The following is a 14794-nucleotide window of genomic DNA, read 5'->3' as shown; positions in this document are numbered from 1 at the left end:
AGAACTCATGTATGTTTTGCTGTGTATATTCTCAACAAAATACATAGAATTTAATAAAAAGAAACAAACATCTTTTTAAAGCCCTACTAAAATAGATTCCTGATTTTCCCTCTTGTTTCTCCTCTATTTCATTGATTTCCGCTCTTTATTATTTCCTTCTTTCCATTATTACTCGGTTTATAGTTTCTTAAGGTGGAAGCTTAGCTCATTGATTTAAGATCTTTTTTTTCCAATGTAAACATTTAATGGTATAAATCTCCCTACAAGCTCAACTTTATCCACATTCCACAAATTTGATACATTGTATTTTCCTTTTCACTTTGTTCAAAAATATTTTCTAATGTCCCTTGTGATTTCTTCTTTAATCCATGAGTTATTTAGCAGTATGCTGTTAAATTCCTACAATATGAGAAATCTTCCAGATATCTGTTACTGATTTCTAATTCAATTCTGTTGCAGTAACAGGACATGCTTTATATTATCTTAATCTTTTTACATTTATCAATACTTGTATTATGGTCCAGAATATCGCTTATCTTGGTAAATCTTCCATGGTCACTTTAAAAAGTATGTACATTCTACTATTGAAGGGTGAAGTACTCTATAAAAATCAATTATGTCAAACTGGCTGATAGTGTTGCTCAAGTCTTCTATACTCTTACTAATTTTCTATTTGTCCTATCACTGTGACAAAAGTGGTGCAATCACCAGCTATAACTGTAGATTGGTTATTTTACATTTCAGTGCTATCAGTTATTGTTTTATATATTTTGGACTTCTGTTGCCAGGTGCACACAAATTTTAAATTATGTCCTCTTGATGAATGTACCTTCTTTATTCCTATTAATGGAAATCCCTGGCGGTATAGTGGTTAAGTGCTATGGCTGCTAACCAAAAGGCTGGCAATTCAAATCTACCAGGTACTCCTTGAAAACTCTATGGGGCAGCTATGAGTCAGAATCGACTGGACGGCAACTGTTTTTTTTTTTGTTTTTATTCTTAATAATATTCCTTGTTCTGAAATCTACTATGTTTGATATAAATATAACCACTCCAATTTTCTTTGAATTATTGTTTGCTTCCTCTTACCTCTTTGTCTCTTAATATTTAAGGGGGTTTCTTGCAGATAGCATATAGTTGTATTCCAATGGAGTTTTTATACCATTTCCATTTACTGTAACTATCAATATGATTTATATATATATATATATAATATGAGCCCCCCCCCCAGTTGGATTATATATATATAACATGAGCCCCCCAGGCTGGAAGGCACTCAAAAGGTGGCTGGGAAAGAGCTGCCTCCTCCAAGTAGATAGAGTCGACCTTAATGATGTGGATGGAGTAAAGCTTTTGGGACCTTCATTTGCTGATATGGCATGACTCAAAATGAGAAGAAACAGCTGCAAACACCCATTAATAATCGGAACCTGGAATGTATGAAGTATGAATCTAGGAAAATTGGAAATCGTCAAAAATGAAATGGAACACATAAACATCAATATCCTAGGCATTAGTGAGCTGTAGTGGACTGGTATTGGCCATTTTGAATTGGACAATCATACAGTCTACTATGCTGGGAATGACAACTTGAAGAGGAATGGTGTTGCATTCATCGTCAAAAAGAACGTTTCAAGATCTGTCCTGAAGTACAACGCTGTCAGTGATAGGATAATATCCATATGCCTACAAGGAAGACCAGTTAATACAACTATTATTCAAATTTATGCACCAACCACTAGGGCCGAAGATGAAGAAACAGAAGATTTTTATCAGCTGCTGCAGTCTGAAATTGATCGAACGTGCAATCAAGATGCATTGATAATTACTGGTGATTGGAGTGCAAAAGTTGGAAACAAAGAAGGATCAGTAGCTGGAAAATATGGCCTTGGTGACAGAAACAATGCCGGAGATCTAATGATAGAATTTTGCAAGACCAGTGACTTCTTCATTGCAAATACCTTCTTTCACCAACATAAACGGCGACTATACACGTGGACCTCGCCAGATGGAACACACAGAAATCAAATCGACTACATCTGTGAAAAGAGACGATGGAAAAGCTCAATATCATCAGTCAGAACAAGGCCAGGGGCCGACTGTGGAACAGACCGTCAATTGCTCATATGCAAGTTCAAGCTGAAACTGAAGAAAATCAGAGCAAGTCCACGAGAGCCAAAATATGACCTTGAGTATATCCCACCTGAATTTAGAGACCATCTGAAGAACAGATTTGACACACTGAACACTAGTGACTGAAGACCAGATGAGTTGTGGAATGACATCATCCATGAAGAAAGCAAGAGGTCACTGAAAAGACAGGAAAGAAAGAAAAGACCAAGATGGATGTCAGAGGAGACTCTGAAAATTGCTCTTGAGCATTGAGCAGCTAAAGCAAAAGGAAGAATTGATGAAGTAAAAGAACTGAACAGAAGATTTCAAAGGGCCTCTTGAGAAGACTAAAATATTGTAATGACATGTGCAAAGAGCTGGAGATGGAAAACCAAAAGGGAAGAACATGTTCGGCGATTCTCAAGCTGAAAGAACTGAAGAAAAAATTCAAGCCTCGAGTTGCAATAGTGAAGGATTCTGTGGGGAAAATATTAAACGATGCAGGAAGCATCGAAAGAAGATGGAAAAGGAATACAGAGTCATTATACCAAAAAGAATTAATCGATATTCAACCATTTCAAGAGGTGGTATATGATCAGGAACTGATGGTACTGAAGGAAGAAGTCCAAGCTGCTCTGAAGGCACTGGTGAAAAACAAGGCTCCAGGAATTGATGGAATATCATTTGAGATGTTTCAATAAACAGATGCAGCGTTGGAGGTGCTCACTCGTCTATGCCAAGAAATATGGAAGACAGCTTCCTGGCCAACTGACTGGAGGAGATCCATATTTATGCCTATTCCCAAGAAAGGTGATCCAACCGAATGTGGAAATTATAGAACAATATCATTAAAATCACACGAAAGCAAAATTTTGCTGAAGATCATTCAAAAATGGCCACAGCAGTATACTGACAGGGAACTGCCAGAAATTCAGGCTGGTTTCAGAAGAGGACATGGAACCAGGGATATGGTTGCTGATGTCAGATGGATCCTGTCTGAAAGCAGAGAATACCAGAAGGATGTTTACCTGTGTTTTACCGACTGTGCAAAGGCATTCGACAGTGTGGATCATAACAAAACATGGATAACACTGCAAAGAATGGGAATTCCAGAACACTTAATTGTGCTCATGAGGAACCTTTACATAGATCAAGAGGCAGTTGTTTGGACAGAACAAGGGGATACTGATTGGTTTAAAGTCAGGAAAGGTGTGCGTCAGGGTTGTATTCTTTCACCATACCTATTTAATCTGTACACTGAGCAAATAATCCAAGAAGCTGGACTATATGAAGAAGAACAGGGCATCAGGACTGGAGGAAGACTCATTCACAACCTGTGTTATGCAGATGACACAACCTTGCTTGCTGAAAGTGAAGAGGACCTGAAGCACTTACTAATGAAGATCAGAGACCACAGCCTTCATTATGGATTACACCGCAACATAAAGAAAACAAAAATCCTCACAACTGGACCAATGAGCAACATCTTGATAAACAGAGAAAAGACTGAAGTTGTCAAGGATTTCATTTTACTTGGATCCACAATCAACAGCCATGGAAGCAGCAGTCAAGAAATCAAAAGACACATTGCATTGGGTAAATCTGCTGCAAAGGACCTCTTCAAAGTGTTGAAGAGCAAAGGTGCGCCTGACCCATGCCATGGTATTTTCAATCACATCATATGCATGTGAAAGCTGGACAATAAATAAGGAAGACCGAAGAAGAGTTGACGCTTTCGAATTGTGGTGTTGGCGAAGAATACCGAACATACCATGGGCTGCCAAAAGAACGAACAAATCTGTCTTGGAAGAAGTGCAGCCAGAATGCTCCTTAGAAGCAAGGATGGCGAAACCGCATCTTACATAGTTTGGACATGTTGTCAGGAGGGCTCAGTCCCTGGAGAAGGACATCATGCTTGGCAGAGTACAGGGTCAGCAGAAAAGAGGAAGACCCTCAATGAGGTGGATTGACACAGTGGCTGCAACAATGAGCTCAAGCATAACAACGATTGTAAGGATAGCGCAGGACTGGGCAGTGTTTCGCTCTGTTGTGCAAAGGGTTGCTATGAGTCGGAACCGACTTGATGGCACCTAACAACAACAACATCATCAATATGATTGTGTTTGTATCTACCATCTTGCTATTTGTTTTCTACATATCCTGTTTGTTCTTTATTCCTTTTTTTTCTTTTTTGCATAATTTTGGATTAATTGCATATTTGTTATGATTCCATTTTATCTCCACTACTGGCTTGTTAACTGTAATCTCATTTCCTTTTACTTTTTTGGGTTTGCTGTAGGGTTTACAATATACATCTTTAACTTTCCACAGTCCACCTTCAAATAATATATCATTTCATGTACAGTGTAAGATTTTTACAGCAGTATACTCCTTCTCCCCCTCCCCGTATTTTATGCTACTGTTGGCAATCATTTTACTTGTACATTATAAACTGTATAATACATTACTATTTTTGCCTTAAAGAGTTAATTTCTAAAGATGAAGTATAAGACAGCATAATATCAATTAAACAAGGTTTGAAAAATAGAGATATAATATTACAAATATATTCCTCCTACTAAATTACAAAGTAAGCAGAATAGGACTAAGGTTTAATCAGCAGTTAAAAAAGCAGGGGAGAGTGAATATATGATACAAGTGACTAAAAAAATTGCCTTTAAAATATTAACATGTCCCAAATGTAGAAAACCAAATCTTGAAAGTTAGATTACTATGTGGACACATAAACCAAAGTATTAAGAGAACAGAATTCTAGAAAAGCTGTTTTTTTGTTGTTTTGTTTTTGCTCTTTTAGTGTACATTCTTCCTTCGGGTTTACGTCCTTAACTTGTTGTGTTGATGTAGGAGTCACATGCCTGCCTGATTCTCTACTGAGGTCAATTCTGGAGATACTGAATCTTCTAAAATATTGTTAGTAAATGGACACAGATGCTGGAAATAATCAATACCATATCTGATGTAACTGTCTGCCAGAGGGTCTCAAATTAGGGTATTGGCTGGGAATAAGAATCAGGATTGGTTCTAGTGAGGGAAAGCCAGGCTCCCTCTTAAGGTCTTTAAAAGTAACAATCCTATAGCTTGATTTCAAAGCCTTGTTTGAGGTTCTTTTTGTTTTGTGTGTTTGTGTTTTAATTCCATGAAAGAAACAGGACATCTAGTAAGTTCCACTAACGGCCTCCTGGGGAGAAAGAGAAACTTGTAATTATCTCCCCAAATTTTAACCTACTCTCTAAATATTTCAAATTATACTCAATTCTGGCTGTCAAACTGATTCAGGTAGCGATGTCATTTTAGGTAAAAACCATTTGACATATTATACTTGTATGCTGAATGCAGAACCACGAAGAATATGGCATCATTATACACACACGACGCATAATATTATAAGTATTATAAATGGTCAGTGTTCATGCATAACAACATTACCGTATTTCTTACATTAATTCTTCTCATTATATTGCTATTTTCTTTCTTTTCAGTTAGTCTGTAAATGTCCTGAGGTCAAGGATCGTATATGACATATTATTGTATACCTCCCATGTCTAGCAAAGTGGTATGCACATGACACTTGTTCAAGAAATATTTCAGGAATGAATAATAGGGAAACACAGCACACATGTTAATCTTGTCTTAGATCAGAGGAATAGTGGGTGCATTGTTTCAGTATTGTTAATAGGACTTTTTCTCTGAAGATTTAGTTTGTATGTTCACCAGTGACTCATCACATGTGTATTAAAAGAGTCAATTCTGGGCCCATGTGGACATGGTAGTGACCTCTGCTATAGACCCAAAGGTTGGAAAGAAGAGTGCCCTCAATACAAAATGATTCTCCTACCCAAAACATTTTTTAAAATGATACACTAGAAATTTTTAATGGAAGAAATAAAAAACATACTGTTACAGTTTTACAAATGGCAATTTGTAACAGCAAGGCAGTACAATGGGGAGAAGCAAAATTTTGAAATTTGGGGAATAAAAGGTAGATTATGAAACATTTTGAGAATTAAGGATCACGGTCTGTGAGAATAATACATCATGGGTTTCTCTTAAGTATAGTGGTTTAAATTCTGTAATTCATAAAACTACTATGAAGATAACAAAATGTATAAGAAAACATTCTGCATCCCACTTTTATGAGTGGCATCTGGGATCTTAAATGCTAGCAAGTGGCCATCAAAGATGCATCGATTGGTCTCAACCCACCTGGAGCAAAGGAGAATGAGGAACACTTGGGTCGATATGAGCCCAAGAGACAGAAAGGGCCATATAAACCAGGAATCCATCAGCCTGAGACTGGAAGAGCTAGATGGTGCCCAGCTACCACCTATGACTGCCCTGACAGGAAACACAACAGAGAATCCTGATGGAGCACGATAACAGTGGAATGCAGACCTCAAATTCTAGTAAAAAGACCAGATTTAATGGTCAGACTGAAACTGGAGGGACCCCGGAGGTTATGGCCCCCAGATCATCTGGTAGTCCAAGACTGGAACCATTCCTGAAGCCAATTCTTCAGACAGGGATTGGACTGGACTATAAGACAGAAAATGATATTGGTGCGGAGTGAGCTTCTCGGCTCAGGTAGACACACGAGATTATGTGGGCAGCTCCTGTCTGGAGGGGAGATGAGAAGGCAGAGGGGGACAGGAGCTGGCTGAATGGACATGGGGAATACAGGGTAGAGAAAAGGAATGTGCTGTCACATTAGGGGGAGAGTGGCTAGGGTTACACAGCAAGGTGTGTATAAGTTTTTGTATGAGACACTGACTTGAATTGTCAACTTTCACTTAAAACACAATTTTAAAAATTGCTATAAAGAAGGACATGTAACTATGAGCAAACCAACAAGAACCTTGTAAAATTTTTCTTTTTAGGTTATTAACAGCAGGTAGTAACCTTTCTGATGACCTTAATGGTTAGATTTTCATTCAGGATGTCTGAACCAGTTCCCCAGCAAGCATTACAAACCGGGTCTAAGGTCGAGAAGGCCACAATGCTGACGGGCAGTGTAGAGGCCAGCAGAAGCACATGAGACTTTGTGTCCTCCTTACCAAGAGCAGGAGTGAATGTTCACCATTTTCAGTTTCCACAGCATCTAATTAAGTATGAAACCAGAGAGCGATAGAAATACAATGCCTACAGGGACCTTTCAGATGATCTTGTTGAATCTCCTAGTTTTTCTCCATCAACCCTTTCTATGTCTGACTGCCCTAGGCAGAAAGAACTTACACTATACACAGATTTTTGCTATTTTTATCTTCTCTTACAACTGACCCACATTCAGAATAGGGAACTGCATTTTTTCTTTATATATACATCTAAAGCGCCCGTGGAAGCAGCAGTCTTGAATTTGCCTGTGTCCTTTGAGGGAAAGAAAAGACCAACTTCAGCAGAAGTGCTGGCCATTACATCCCTTCAGTTTGTATCGAACAGCAGAATGTCTGTTGGACAGGATCGCCAAGTTCACTATTACCGCACTATCCTAGGAGGTCTTTATATGTATAGCGCTCATGGAAGCAGCAGTCAAGAAATCAAATGATGTGTTGCATTAGGCAAATCTGATGCAAAAGACCTCTTTAAAGTGTTAAAAAGCAAAGATGTCACTTTGAGGACTACGGTGCACCTGACCCAAGCCACAGGATTTACAATCACCTCATATACATGTAAAAGCTGGAAAATGAATATGGAAGACTGAAGAGGAATTAATGCCTTTGAATTATGATGCTGGCAAAGAATATTGAAAATACCATGGACTGTCAAAAGAATGAACAAATCTGTCTTGGAAGAAGTACAGCCAGACTGGTCCTTAGAAGGGAGGGTGCTGAGACTTCGTATCACGTACCTTGGACATGTTATCAGGAGGGACCAGCCCTAGAGAAGGAAATCATACTTGGTAAAGTAGAGGGTCAGTGAAAAAGAGGAAGACCCTCAATGAGATGGACTGACACAATGGCAGCAACAACGGGCTCAAACATAGCAATGATTGTGAGGATGGTGCTGGATCGGGCAGCGTTTTGTTCTGTTGTGCACAGGGTCGCTATGAGTCGGAACTGACTTGACCACACCTATCAACAACAACAAATACACAATACATACGTATATACATATACACACACATTGCACACACATATACTAAATCTGCTTAATTTCGTATTTGAAGAAAACACTATTCCTTTAAAATGTTTATGTTGGACATTCCATGCTCATATTCACAAGAGAAGCCATGATGAGTGACATAATTGCTAAAGCTTAATAATGAGACAGTCTGGGTGCCTTTTCCATTTTGTCTTATCACATTTATCCTTTTTCACATTATAATTGACTCAAAACAGTATTCACGATCCTGAGCATTTAACATGTGAACACATATTCTTCAGTCAAATATTGGATAACACGATGACATCTTGGGTTTATTTCATTTTTAAAAATTGCATGAATCTGGTTAAAAAGAAAACCCTGTGGTAATAATTTGGTCCTAAGATCATTAGAAATACCTATTTTTGTGGTACAAATTTCCTGGTCATGACAAATGGTTTCAAAATAACAACAACAAAAGGTCCCCCATGCCATATTGTGTACTCATTTATTTAGTCATTTAACAAACACTTCTTGAGCCTTTACTAGGTATTTTGAACAGGGAGTAGGTATTTTACTAGATGGGGGGAATGGGAGAAAGACTGAAAAGAGAAAAGGGAGGTGGTATTATAGTTGGTGGGAAAATACAAAGAAGGTGGTAGCAGGCACGGTCCTTGAATGTGACATTTCACTAATTGTTAACATAACTAGCTTTTAAAAATGTTGTTTTATTTGTCATTAATCTTAGTTCCTTTTCAAATCATCATATTGGAAATTTGTCCCTATATAGGCTTTAATAAGGTTTAACAACGAAAAATGTAATAATTAATACAATTAACGCATCCCTGATTAAAATTAGAGAATGTTAGAGCTGTATGAACGTAGAAGTCATGTAGTTTAACATTAAACCTATTCATTTGTTGGTTCATTTTGTATTTTTTCTCAAATATAAATCAAATTAAAGACCAGAGGGCTTGAACTTGCCTGCACCCTTTGAAAGAAAGAAAAGACCATTTTCAGCAAAAGTGCTGGCCACTGTGACCCTGCAGTTTATCGGGCAGCAGAATGTCTGGTCTGTTGGTCAGGATTGTCAAGTTTACTATTATCATACTATCCTAGTAGGTCTTGAATCCGTAATTTTATAACATATTATAAGACTTATGTTAAAGTGTTATTTTAATTACTGTATCAATTCACATTTCAGGATTCACTGCTTGCATATGATCTTGGCAATATTAAATTTATTAGTACAATATCTAATATCTTTCAATCACATATAGAATGCGAGTATGTGAAACTCTAAAATGAACTACTGAACTACTCACCATGTCAAGACCACCTTTAAAAAAGAACCAAACCCTATTTGAAGTATCTTTTATAATTCTTAACACTGTATTCTTTTAATTGTTCAATTTGCGTAGGTAGCACATCTGTTATTATTATTATATCTAATCTTGGGTATTTATTTTATAGAGATATCCGAATTAAACAACATACCAAATGAAACATTTACTAGTTTAACTTGGAGAGAAAGAAGTACAGACGATTTCATCGTTTTCTGTGGTGCGTGAAAAATGCAACTGCTCTTATATAACACCTAACTCTGACTGAGAGCAAGGATAGAAGAGCTTTCTTCAGCCCCCACAATCATGACAGAGTACTCAATCGCATCATAATCTCTGCAACTGGACAAAAAGAAACATAACAAAAACCCCTAAAAAGCCCAGGATTCAGATTAACCCTTAAGTCTAAATTTCTTGGTATGAATTCAGAAAAAACAAATCACCCATATTTACCCACTCAGGAGTAATGTGGAATAACAAAAACAGCGGCTACCATGGACTGAGAGCCTACTTGTACCAGCAACTGAGCTGATATGCAATGCTAAAACCAATTTTTTCTGATGTAGACACGAAGGTTTAGAGATTAATCAATTTGTCCAAGGTCATATAATCAATAAGCAAGCTCCTAGAGGGCAAGGAAAAAACAACAAAACAAAACCCAAACACACTGCCACTGAGTTGATTGCAACTCATTGATGGCAAGGGATAGGTCTTATCATTCTATCCCTGTAGCCTCAGAATGTAGGAGGCGATCATGGCTGACAGAGTGCCTGTGTTTTACTTTTAATCTCAGGGTTTTTTTTAAATCTGTTCAAGGAATTATCTGTGTGTGTGTTGTGTTAGGACTGAGGCAGTTCTTAAAATGAGAGACTGATCCAGGGTTGTATTAAAATTATTTTTGCTCTAACTTATGTTGACAACTTATAGGGTAACAGTTTGTAAAGGATGTACCTCGAATCTAACATTTACCTCTAACATGATGATGATCTCCCTAGATGATGTAACTATGCTGCTTGTTATATATTCTTTACCAAATCCTTGTAAGTAACAGCAAAAAGGGGATGTGGGGGACCATGTTACATAACACAGCAAAAATGTGAAGCCCTCCTGTTTTTCTATTAAAAAACAAAAACCTTAAAAAATAAAAGTGTGTCTAGAGTTAGGTCCAATTGATTTTTTTTTTTTTTTTGGCTTTCACCTCAGTGAGTACTGTCACCAAAGGTATAGGGAGACACTCTAACTTTACCCCTTGAAATGAGATCTGGCAGCTGTTCCAACACCAGAGCATAACAAGGAATTCAAGAGGCAAAAAAGAAAACCACACTGAAATGAGGCTGGTGAGTGGGCTCATGGCTAGGCAGTTCTATCATCACGGAAAATAGTTAATGGCAAGGCTACTTGTATGGTTATCATTTTGTAAATGTTTAGGGTTTTTCCCATAACAAATCTCTGAACTGTACATACTTACGTATCACAGGGACCTTCTAAGTGAACATTTGTGTGGGAGTGAACTGCTCCAGCCACAAAGTCCGAATTCTTTTGGGGATGTTTTTGGAACTCACATGAGACTTTCCCCCCTTTCTTTCATCTTATTTTATAATGCCACCACACAAAAACATTTTTTTTAAATGACAAGGTAATTTTAATGGGAAGAGTCAAATTCTGAGACTTCTGACCTTATTACCAACCCTAAAAAATATGTAATGCAACTCACTGGTCTTAATTTTTTTGGCTCCAGAGAAGAAGAAATCTACTTTTCACAAGTTTTCTTTTTTTAAACCAAGAATTTTCAAAACAGTTTGGTTATCTAGGCAGGAGTCATAATTGATTCCAGTCAGCACTTTCTGGATATAGAGAATTTACTCATCAAAGTCATGTTTTAAGTTAAAATTGAGAAATAAGTGGAAGATAAAACAAAAACCCTAGAAAATGTGCTTGTCTATACAAATTCTTAAATAAACCAATGACTGGTTTTTAGTCAATACTGATAGAAAGCGTGTATGATAAACTTGAAACGGTATCCTTACTAGGTCAATCTGCTCCAGCTTGAACAAACCAGGGGGTACATCTTAGGAGATGTATTTTAAAATCTCAGCTGCTTCCAAACACTGTGAATACAGTTTCTCATTTAGGAGCCTAAATGACTATTATTGTGACCTAAGAGGTACATGACTTTATGCTTGCAAAATAATTTATTTGGGGTCATTTTCCTAATGAAAATTCTGCAAGATCAAGTTGTATGTCATCATGCAAAAAGAAACAGAGGCCTAGTAACCTGGATGCGGTATTTAGGTTCATAAATGGAGATGTGGTTGACAGAGGATACACACATGATTTCTATGTTTGCTAGTAAGGTATTAATCTAATGAGCTCTCTCAGTTTAATTTTAAATCGGAGATGCTGGTTGAAAGGATAAGGTCCTCAATAACACAGTTAAAGAGGAAAAAGAAGGCGTTATGGGGCTTACCTTGAAATATTAGCTATCTATTATCATACATTTTGGAAACTTTTTTTATTAATTTATCTTTTATCTTAAAATGGTCTGGAAATTTTAAAAAATCCATCCCCCCACTGTGGAAAAAGAAAAACATATTGGGGCTTAGTATTTAGTACTTGAGTAAAATAAATGCTGGAATTAAAAATAAGGATGAACTGCAAATTTGGCATGAAACTACCTAGTACAGAACCTGGTGCATTCCATGTGCTGAGAATATTTTGAATAAATTAGTAAATGGAAGATCATGATTTCTATCTTTACCACCTTTTGAAACCAAATACTCCCTTTCTAATATCAAAGCTAATGATATTTTGCCTAAACTAAAAATATTCACATCATGAGAACTTCATCATAAAGTTGTATAACTGCTGGGAAGTTACCATGGAAATGCCAGTGCATCCACCTATTCAGTGGAACTGGCTCTCCTTATGCAGAGCCTCCCACTGAATGTTCTCGGAGTTCGGCTGTAAAGGACCGAACTTCACGGCTTTATGTTGTGCTATAAAATACATGCAAGATCTATACACAGCTTTCATCAACACACATACCATCCTGATGTAAAAAAATGGACGTACAGTTGATAAAACATATTAACACAATAATTAAAAACTGCACACACAAAGATGAAGGCAAATACTCAAAAAGTGAAGAGGCTGCTGGTGTCAGCAGCATGAACAGTCCCATGGTGGCCATCCCCCTTTCATCACGGTCAACTCGTTAACAGAGGAGAAAAGACAGAAACTAAGGGAAATGCAGACCATCTGCTCAATCCAGGTGAAACAGCACATGCCTCTTATATCCAAAGCTTTTTACCAGAAACTGAACAGAGAGAAGATCTAATTCTCCCAGGAAAGAGCCAACAAAGGTATTTAGACACATTTACATCACAAATAAAAAAAACACCAAAATCACTGTTAAACGAGATCTTTCTAATATCAGCCAAGGCTTTTATCAGTGAGCACATACTGGTTAAAAAGAATGTTAAAACGGCCTTAGAGAAAATGTGGTTGGATTTCTATTAGCTTTATTCAGGTATTTCTTAACTAAAATCAAGCTTAAAACATTCTCATTCCTTAAACAGCAAGAACATCTTAGTCCAGTCATTCCAGTTTTAAAAAGGCATCAGAAGATGTTCCCTTAATATCCTATTTCAAGTAATGTGCATTTCTTTTCTTATAAGAAAGGTTAGAAACAATTATTCTTACCTTGAAATTGTGAACCTTTTCATATTTTGGAATTTGCTCGTTTTCTTTCAGAGTTGCTCTTCTGACAAGTGATGTCAACTGCGAATAAGCAAAGAGTTTCAGAGGTTGCCAGATTGTCACAGACGACTTTTGAGAACCCAGTTTCATTCCCAAGGCTGCTATCAATAAATCTTGCTGACGGCCCTCTTGTTTTGATTTGTGAACTGTAGCTCTATTAGTTTTCCTCCCCGACCAAGACTCCTTGGATGGCATTTTGGAATTTACAAGGAAGAAATGAAACCTGTATTGATCTATGTCTGTGGATGAACTCTACTGAGCTAACAAATGAGCATGCTGCCAGCCAGCGCAGAACCCTAACCTACAGAGAGCTGCAGAGAGACATCACGGAGAGGTGGAGGAGGATGATGAAGCACTTCTTATAAAAAGAGGTCGACTAACCAGACAAATTTTTCTTGCTTCCTTTTTTTTTTTTTCCTTTTAAAGGGCTCTATATTTAAGCTTCTGAAAACTTCAGAGTCTGAATAGACAAAAAAAGTCTACGCTAACATAAACACTCAGCATCTCTCATCCCTTTTAAAAGCCATGCAATTCTGACAAACGTTACATTTCTAAAAGCTTTCTTCCCTAGTCAATATATTAATGTCCATTCTGAATGAAAGATTCCTGGACTGCCTGCAGCCAGTTTCTAGCAACAGACACCCCGTGAAGCCCCCCGGCAGGGAGCGGGGGAGGGGAAGGATCTGACAGGGAGGCTGGATTAGACTGGCCACGGTAAGGAAGGAGATAACCAATGAAAACCAAGCAACAGTATTTAAGTACAGTACTCCTCAACTCCCTCTCTTTCTCCCTCCTCTCATGCAAGATTTTCTTGCTGGCTCAAGGAAGCGGGGGAGGGGATCAGTGGGAAGATAACAAGCAATGAATGAGTCATGCATCATTACAAAATGAAAAAAATTTTTAGGCCTACTTAACAAGTAGAGGAAAATTAACATACTGTACTAGGTTTCTAAAAGAATGCTCCACTGCCAGGTAAATTATCAAAGGCTAATTTATATTCCTCTTTGTGCATGATAGACTGAGGTTAGTTAACTAAACACTGACAAATAGTGTAAGGAATAAAGAAAAGGGGTTTAACTAGGCATCATCATTTTTCACACAGAACAAGGAGCATGCATGTAATATTACCAACACCCTGGTCAGTTTTGCCTCTGTCTACGATGAGTAATTTTGTTGTGGATCTACACTTGAGTAGATCAATCATTATTTTAATTCTCTAACCTCAACGTTCTTTATTTAAAGAGTTTTAGGCCAGGTTATAGTGGGGGTGAGTTGGAAATAATTTCTTAATTACACAGGTACCAGATGCAGTGTAAATGTGTTTGTAAGACCTTGAGTCTTTGTTTGCTGATGCAGAAAGAGGAGTGTAGGGTAAGCGGCTCCTAAATTTAAAAGGAATACTCACATTTTTTACTAAAGTGCCACAAGAAGCTTAAATTTTCCCACTTGTCCTTCCCTAACAATCTCCCATCTGACTTATTTTT

The 14794-nt window shown here is 37.5% G+C and overlaps 1 protein-coding gene across 1 annotated transcript in view; it reads right to left on the bottom strand.

Annotated features, from left to right (window-relative positions):
- CHN1 (chimerin 1) overlaps positions 1 to 14794 on the bottom strand; it is a 219418-nt gene that overhangs the window by 41334 nt on the left and 163290 nt on the right. Inside the window, exon 7 of the mRNA XM_064286970.1 lies at positions 13254 to 13331. Coding sequence (XP_064143040.1) covers positions 13254 to 13331 — 78 coding nt within the window. The remainder of the gene's footprint in view (positions 1 to 13253; positions 13332 to 14794) is intronic.

This window comes from Loxodonta africana, chromosome 6 (genome assembly GCF_030014295.1).
Source record: "Loxodonta africana isolate mLoxAfr1 chromosome 6, mLoxAfr1.hap2, whole genome shotgun sequence".
NCBI classification, from domain to species: Eukaryota; Metazoa; Chordata; class Mammalia; order Proboscidea; family Elephantidae; genus Loxodonta; species Loxodonta africana.
Note: the sequence above shows the minus strand (reverse complement) of the source record. Positions and strands in the feature narration are given on the sequence as shown.